The sequence below is a fragment of the Dendrobium catenatum genome, unplaced genomic scaffold, assembly GCF_001605985.2.
Source record: "Dendrobium catenatum unplaced genomic scaffold, ASM160598v2 fragScaff_scaffold_993, whole genome shotgun sequence".
Taxonomy (NCBI): Eukaryota; Viridiplantae; Streptophyta; class Magnoliopsida; order Asparagales; family Orchidaceae; genus Dendrobium; species Dendrobium catenatum.
Genome location: NW_021319455.1, coordinates 1,762,962 through 1,771,809, shown reverse-complemented (window position 1 = coordinate 1,771,809; position 8,848 = coordinate 1,762,962). Strand labels below are relative to the sequence as shown.

The following is an 8,848-nucleotide window of genomic DNA, read 5'->3' as shown; positions in this document are numbered from 1 at the left end:
CTCCGGACGATTTAGACGCCGGATGTGATAATTCGCCCCTTACAAGGTACCACTGGCCACAACCTTCTAACAGTTTACATTACATTCACGTTACTTCAAATCAAACAAAATAAAATAAATAATCATGCATTTGTTTTACATTCATTCAAACAACTCTAAAATATCATATTTTAATGTGAGTGTCATAAAAGGATCATATTTTCATGTGAAAAAAAAAGCGAAAATCTCAGCAGAAATGGTTGAGAGGCAGGCACTTTGCAAAAAGCGTTCAAACATTAATTTAGCGGGCATCTAAACAACAATGAGAGAAACTGCAAACGTAGAGACCATCAAACAAATCCCAAATGAGCTGCAGGTCCAACAGTCGGGAGCTCATTAAACTTAATATATATATACTCATTCATAAATCTCAACGAAAACAACAGAGAACTAAGGACAGCTTCGGCGTCCAAACCCTCGGGTTTTTATACTCTAGACTAGATGTCCGTAATTCACTGCAAAATCAGATTTTTCACATTTTAGACATTGTAAGAAAATATTACCATACAAAAATGAGAGAGATTATAACATGCGGCGTTCGGACGGGAGAATCGTCACGTTTAGTGATTGTGAACAGTAAAAATGAAGTTACTGTTCATCACTGTGCTTTTACTGCGACAGAACTTTGGGTCTGGACACCGCAAATAATAATCTCTCCTAGAATGATGATGGATATTGGAAAACAATTTGTTGGGAAATTGGGATATATTAATTTGTATTGCTTTAAGATTAGTGCAATACAAATTCTTTATATTTCCACTAATCTAAAAAAAAAAAAATTCAATAACGTCTAGGCCCATTAAGATTTAAACATAGGAAAGCATTACCTCTGCATCTTCGCCAGGACCAGCTCTTGTGGAGCCATCTTTCATTGACTCGTCACCTGTAAGTGCCGAATGTCACGTAAAATCCAATAGATTTTTTTTTCTCAAATTAAAGTGAAAAAATTAAAACAATGATGAAAATATTAGAACTTAGGCTTCAGTTTTTTTTTTTTCACTAGAAAGCTGCTTTTAAAAGCAGTAAAAAAGCCGGTTTCCTGCCCGGTTTTCCTTTCGGTTTTTGTTTTCCCACCCGGTTTGGAAGCCTGCCGCTTTGGAATTAAATTACAAAGCCACTACTTTAACAAATGACTAATGATGATTCGCTAAATTGATTCAAAATGCTTAAAAATTGGTCAACATTGATGATTATAGGCTGCCTATACTGTTATGTTTCAAATATTTATATTATTTTCTCCAAAAAGAAGTTTTGCAGCTCACTCTAATATAAATGTTGTTGTATCTTTTGAATAAATTTACAGAAATGCTCTTTATCTATTTAAAATGTCTTGAATAGTATCTAGATCTTCAATTTGATAACAAGAATGTTATTTTCATTCTATCTTTCAAGAAGCTAGATACCTTACCTGGCTTAAGCAAAAAAAACTTGGTTCCTAATGGAAGCCTAGACTTTGGCTGCAGAACATCATAAAGCTACTAAATCAACAAAAGATCGAAAGGGAAAAGGTCCATTAATGGCATACAAGAAAGACTTATGGAAGTCAATATCTAATAATATGCTATGTTAAAGCATGCACTTGGCATAGATCTTCAAAATCTAATCTACAAATAATTGCTGACAAATTTTGGGGAACCAATCTGCTAATTTTTAACTAATATTTACATTGAATAAAAATTATGGTACGAGTGCAAAATTTGCATAAAATAATTCCACAAGCGTAACTGACTAGCAATCCCTTGTGTTTCAAGTTACTATAAACTCTTTCTTCTTCATCGGTCATCAATAGCCTTATCATAAATATTAGGTGGCACTCTATGACTCCTCCATGTCCATTCATTTCTAGTGGGTGCTGCGTGAGGAGGGAACTCAACTTGTTGAATTTTTACAACTTAAAAGTTTCAAACAATTCTAAATGCAATGCTAAAGAATCTTTAATCTCATTGAACGTTCCCAAATCATCCAAATCCATTTTCTAATACTTTGCCTTCAACAAATACTACCACAAAAATTTCCTAAATATTACCATGATTTGCTCTATTCCTAGAAGTTTATCACACACATATTAACACTTTGAGTTGGATATCACCAATTTTTTTTATTTTCTAACACTAAGATCCATATAATATAGTCAAATTTTTCTAAGTTTTAGTAATTCATTTTTTAAGTTAAAAACTTTAAAAATAAACACTGGATTAGAATACTAAAAAAACCAACCAAGGAGACAATATGAAGCAAATCATTTCACGAAGACCCTATGGTTCTTCCAACATGAATTGTATAAGGTTGCATCTCCCAACTATCTGACAGAGTAATGTATAACATAAGAAATATTTGTATAAGGTTGCATCGCCCAACTATTTATTTCTTCATCTTATTTATGAAGAAAATTAAACTAACCTGACATAGTAAACACAGAATACATTACTGCAATTTATATGTATAACATAAGAAATAAATAATGAATAGAAATTTCGTTATCCGGAAAAAAAAAAATAGTAGCACCACAATGTCCCAGAAAAAATATAACAGAAAGAAGATGAAAGTTGATGTAAAAATGTATATGGCATTGTCTTAAGACAGAATAAGAAAGTGATTAAGGTGTGATGAAAGAGGTTAAGAAGAATTACTTGATCTTGGAAGATCAGTATGACAATAAATTCGACAAAATTTTCAATTAGCAAAAGTAAACTCTGATCCTGGTCCAATTTACCAAACCTAATACTCACTTTACAAATCTAGAATAACAGAAGAGATTTAAGTAAACAAAAAGGTAGTTAAAATAATACAGTTAAAAAGCCACCAAAGTTGCTAATTTTACCTCCATCTTCAGGAATGTCAGAAGTCCACAGGGTCAGATTATCCCTCAAAAGTTGCATGATCAAAGTGCTATCTTTATAAGATTCTTCACTCAAGGTGTCAAGTTCGGAAATAGCTTCATCAAAGGCTTGCTTTGCAAGATGGCAAGCCCTGGTAAGAACATTGTAAATGCATGAGATTGGCAGTTTAGATTGGTAAAGATTACTCAGCTAAAAACACTGCACTCCAACCTTTCAGGTGAGTTCATTATTTCATAATAGAAAACAGAGAAGTTTAATGCCAAACCCAATCTAATTGGGTGAGTAGGAGACAAATCAGCCTCGGCTGTACTAGAAGCTGTCTGCAAAAAGGAAGATCATACATTTAGAGACACCAACAATGAAGATAATATGCAAAACAATGCTTCATATAAACCAAAGTAAGTTAGAATGCATCTACTTACATGAATACAAATTTAGAAAAAGAGAGAGAGAGAGAGAGAGACAGAGAAAAAGATGGACCATCTACGACATATATTAAATCAAACTATAAATGTTGCAGTAAATACAGTCTACATTAGCAATAAATTCTCTCCATGATGTTTGATTTCGTGTTTATAAGTTAAAAGTTGGCTACAAACGGTGGTAACGTAACAAGAGATGGGAAATTCCATTTATACCCTAAAAACTATCATACATAAGATGGTGGGTCAGATTTCTTTTTATCATTGCTGTAATACTCAACAGCTCATAAAAGATAAATTAGGAGATCACTCAGGACACAAAGTACTTAGAAATTTCAGAAAGTTAGATACACATGTCCACAATCATGAGATTGACATAGTAAATTCAAAAGGAACCACATTTTTGTGCCAAAAAAGAGTAAAATACCTGATTGATAATTCTTTCATTCAACTAACAGCATAATTAAATAGTTCATACAAGATCAGCATAAGGGAAGAGAAAATAATTCAAGCACTGAACTGCTTATCTTTAGAAGAGTAGAGAAGGTTCGGAAATAAAAACCTGATAAGCTTTCAGTGACTGGTCAGCCACCTCCTTCCTATCGTTTCCCGTCTTGAACTCCGCCAGATAACGATAGTAATCACCTTTCCTATTAATTAAAATAGGAAGCAAATTCAAGTTAGAAAACACGAGAATTCATCAGATCCGCCAGAACGCAACCTTCATATCCTATATCTAACTCACATCTTATAATAAAACACCGAGGACTCCCCAGCAGACGACGAAGGAATAAGATGCTCATCAATCACAGACATGATGTCACTGCAGATATTGGTGAGCTCCAACTCCACCTTCTGTCTATATTCCCTAATCCTCTTCACGTGATGCTCATTCCCCTTAGCATCCTCCTTCTGTTCAATCGAAGATAAAATCCTCCACGACGCCCTCCTCGCCCCGATCACGTTCTTGTACCCTACCGAGAGCAGGTTCCGCTCCTCCACCGTCAAGTCCACGTCAAGCTTCGCTACCTTCTTCATCGCGTCCACCATCTCTGCATCCAAATAAAACGAAAACGCCAGGAGCATCAGCAAAACTTACCCCAAGCATCGGGATCTGGCCAGATCGGTCGGGATCAACACCATACCATCGTATCTCTCGGCCTGCTCGGCCAGCTTGGCGAGGTAGACGAAGTTCTCCCGCTCCTTCTGCGACGCCATGGCGGATCCCGACCCCTTCGCTTCACTCTCTTTCTCTCTCTCTTCCGATCCTCCTCTGCTTGCCTCACTCCTCCGGGGTTAGGGTTCCTCTCGCGGTCTAATGCGAAAGCGAAAGCGAACGAGGAAAGGGCCGAAAGGCGGAGCTAAAAGTCTTGAGGAAATGGACGAAATCGAAAGAGGAAAGAACTTTAGACGGAGTTGCTCGGCCGGCGATTCTATTTATAGGATATGACAGCTACGGCTAGATATTTTTGGGTTCTGGCCGTGACGGATCCTGGCCGTTAGATTTGAGGCTGTTAGCGGCTTGAGTACAGCCAGGAGATAGCCGCGTGCATGAGAAAAAGTGACCAATCCGATTAATGTGATTCATTTGCCTATGACTTTAATCGATTTTTTATTTTTATTTTTTTATTTTTAGCTGAGTTTGGCAAAGGTCTACATCTTGTGATTTTAAACTTAGTTCTTGACAGCTTTTTTATTATTTTATATTTTAAATTAGTAATTACAATCATAATTTTTATTTTCTCATTTTTAGTAGCTTTCAAAAAACAATTTATGTTGAGAAGTAATTTTTTTATTATAATTTAAAAAGTTATTTTATTGCATTCAACAATCAACAATTATAAGAGAAACCAAATCAAAAAGCACACGACCACACTGGCCCCTAAGAAAAAACTAACCCAAAAAGTAGTCTTCATCAAGAATAGTAAGCAATTTTTGAGGTGAATACAAAGAAATCCCTTCCCCAAACTTCCACAAAAAACGTCCTTATATAGCACACTGAGCACAATAATGAGCTGCTTTGTTGCATCTTCTAGGTCTATGCATAAACACCACTGAGTTGAACAATTTCAAACAGTTGAACTGACGCCATACTGCATCTAACTTTTCCATAAAGCATTCTTACATGATTTTTGCATATGTGAAATAATTTTAAGCTATAACTCCGTAGGAATAATCCCTTTATATACACGCCACAAGAAAAACCTAACCCGTGGGTTGAGTTTGAGTTTATATACTTGAGTTATTGGATCCTCCAAATCAAATTGCATATTATAAGCCATAGATGTTATGGACATACCAATAGGACTTTTAGTAAGCTCCATACAATCGCCTATTTTATCCAGATGAAATGAAATTTCAAAAATCTTGTTCACCATTTCCTCCCCAAACAATTTTTTTTTTTATTTGAAATTTATGTGCTAAAAAATTGCTTCATAAAATAATAAAAAATTTATCTCAAACAAAATCTATAGCTTCATTTGGGATGGCTTTTGACCATTATTTTTTTTACTATTTTCAATAAATTTTCATGCTAAAAATTTGTTGTAGAAAACAGTCTTAAACTGTAATAACTAAAATATGTAAAATAAATTTATTTGAAAAATATAAAAATTCTTAAGTAAAGCGTTTTGACGCTGAACTAGTAAGCGCTGCGGCATTTGGTCATGAATAGCATATATATATATCATTGCCTCAGTCCACCGATTCCCGCACTTGGTTACTTGGTCAAGAAAAAAATTGAAGATGGGAAGAAGAGAGAGGGAGGAGAAAGATCTTTAGATCATATTTGTTAGTCATTCATGTTACATATTTGATATATTTATTGTAAGTGACTAATCTCTCACTTATGTTTTCAATTATTTTCATTTTTATGAATTTTATCTCTCATAAATCTGCAAAAAATATATTATCTACTCATTTCATAAGCTGTCATCATGCAAGTTTAGATATGTTATATATTTGATTATTCTAAATGTTTATTGTATTTTAAATGAAGAACTAAATTAGATGAGATACATGATATAATAACCCCACTTGATATTATATTTGTCCACTTGATTCACTGATTGTGAGTCATAAGAAGCTGGAGATTGATTGAAATTTATAAAGAGCGGGGCAATAAATTCACGTGATTCAAGAGAAATTATAAGGAGTACATTGATTGGGAGTATAAGTGCAGGAGCATGATACCTTTAAGATGCACTCATTGAATATTTGAATACTAATACCAGCACTGCTACGAACACTGTACTGATATTGTGACTGTTATTAATACTATTTTACATTATTGATCATGATACTAATATTGTTACTTCCATAAATATCGTTGACTATTATTGATATTGTGACTGATAATGTAATAGATTGAGATGTGACGAACTGTAGAAGGATAAATTGATATATATAATATGTATATACATTAATGCATATATTTTCTTATATGATTTATAGCTTATTGTTCTCTTTTATCTTGCATTAATTTTATCATAACGTGGTTTTATATATTTTTAGGAAATGATAAGGATCCTATGATATGAGGCTCATGATAAGATATAAAAATAATCATATTTTCTTTTTCTATTTTTCATTGATAAGCACAAGTTAAATGGTTAAAATGGAAGACAGATGTAATTCTTCTAATATAGATTTTGGAATGTGACACAAACGAAGCATAAATTTAATCGATTCAACCCCATATGAAAATGTAAAGTTTTAAGAGTATGAGATTACTATAATTTTTTATAAATATGATTGTGAAGTTATTATGAGAAAAATATTATTTTTTTTTTCAAAATTGATGATGCGGGGAAATGGATCAGGGACAGTGGTGCAAGGTCATTGGAGACGACATGTGGCGATGAATCATAAGTTCATAACTCGACTGATTCAAATAAATTTAAAAACATTAGAAATTATTTTCTTTTGGTTTTATGATTTCAAAATGAAAGAACAATAATTAATTCATGTGGAGTTAAAAAAAAACTTAATTTTTTTTACATAAAAATAAAATTAATCAATTTAGATAGGATCATTACCTTAGAATATTATTTATTAAGACCTTAGCTGTTCAACATCTTTTTTTATTCTCCATTAGTGATAAAAATAAGAAGTCACCAACCAAATGCTAATGCTTTATATATTATTAGTTGTTTTTTATAAAATTTATAGAAAGTAATAAGAAAATTTTGGTAACAACTAATTAAATGTTTGTCTTTTAACATCTTTTCTCATAATATGAGAATTCTTAAGAGTATGAACTTAGCGCATGTTTGGGACAATTTTCTGACAGCTTTATTTTTCAGACAGTAATCACACTTTCGTTTGAATATTACTTTCTTAATTTTTTCTCGCTACAAAATTTTTGTAGTTGGAAGATATCTTATCCAATCAGTACTACTAATATGTGGAAGTTGTAAAAGGGTTGTTATAAATCGAAAAAAAAATTATAATACTTACGGAGCCTTCAAAAAAGATTTTTTTTTTTTTTTTTTCACAATAACTTCACAACCACCTTCATAAAAATTATATGCTAGAATTTTGAAAATTATAAAACGAAATTCATTACGGCATCTTCATAACTAAAATAATACAACAAACAATGATATTAAGGCTTTATCCTACTATGTGGGGTCAGCTACATGAATTTTTTTTTCTTCATTGTGTCATATTAAGAGTCAAATTCTAATTTAAATCTAATAAAAAAAGATCAACTTCATAATTATAAAGTATCTAATATATAATCATCTTAATCTTGCTTTATGCTAATTTTCTCTTTGACAAATAATAATAATACATGAATAAGAAAATATTATAATATAGTAATAATGATAATGCTAAAAAATACTAAGAAAATCACAAGTGTGAAATTTTATGCGCGTTACTGAATAATTGAATGAATTTTAACAATCATTATATATGAAATTATCTGATCGTAAAGAATTCAAGCATTTTATATGAAATTTATGGAATTAGCTCTGAATAATGTGAACTCTATTTTTAATAAATTTATAGTCTTTGGGGTATTTTTAATGTGACAAAATAAGTGATACTATGAATTTCTTGACTCGAGTTTAGATTGATCTAAATCAAACACCTAAAAGCATAGTTGAAAGATGCTCTAGACTATTAAACAGACCAAATGTTCTCCTAATCATGCATGCTTATAGTTGAATTGAGTTTATCGACGAAACTAATCCGACTAACCTAAATTAAACAACTTTGAAATTATAATGTGCGGTAAAAAAGAATGATCATTCTCTAGTGAGTGTCAAAATGATCATAATACCCCATCTAAATATCTATTAAAGGATTCATGTTATGATTATTTGACAAGTTTTACGTTGGTTATTGATTACCTAATACAACCCTCTATTTTTCTCATACAGGACTTGGGACCTTGCAATGACAGTGTTACCCCTTATAAATATCTATAAATTGAAAAAGTTTTGCAGATTAAGGAGGTCGGGAATGAGGCCCTAAGAAAGGTTATAGTTGAGAAAATCAAGAGCTTTCTCTGTAGCATCAGATGTCTATCATCAATTATTG

The 8,848-nt window shown here is 32.2% G+C and overlaps 1 protein-coding gene across 1 annotated transcript; it reads right to left on the bottom strand.

The window, feature by feature from the left end:
- Positions 1 to 226: 226 nt before the first annotated feature.
- LOC110116516 (14-3-3-like protein D) lies at positions 227 to 4,707 on the bottom strand. The gene is made up of 7 exons (XM_020850113.2): positions 4,447 to 4,707; positions 4,047 to 4,353; positions 3,864 to 3,951; positions 3,090 to 3,199; positions 2,861 to 3,009; positions 867 to 922; positions 227 to 494 (listed from the first exon to the last, which is right to left on the bottom strand). The coding sequence occupies exons 1-7, from the start codon at positions 4,517 to 4,519 to the stop codon at positions 492 to 494; spliced, it is 786 nt and encodes a 261-aa protein (XP_020705772.1). The 5' UTR covers positions 4,520 to 4,707; the 3' UTR covers positions 227 to 491.
- Between the last annotated feature and the right edge of the window lie 4,141 nt (positions 4,708 to 8,848).

Coding starts and splice junctions, on each gene's coding strand:
- LOC110116516 (XM_020850113.2), bottom strand. CDS start 4,519: ATGGCGTCGCAGAAGGAGCGGGAGAACTTCGTCTACCTCGCCAAGCTG. Junction 3,952..4,046: donor TCGGTGTTTTATTATAAGAT/GTGAGTTAGATA, acceptor TTTAATTAATAG/GAAAGGTGATTACTATCGTT. Junction 923..2,860: donor TGACATTCCTGAAGATGGAG/GTAAAATTAGCA, acceptor CGGCACTTACAG/GTGACGAGTCAATGAAAGAT.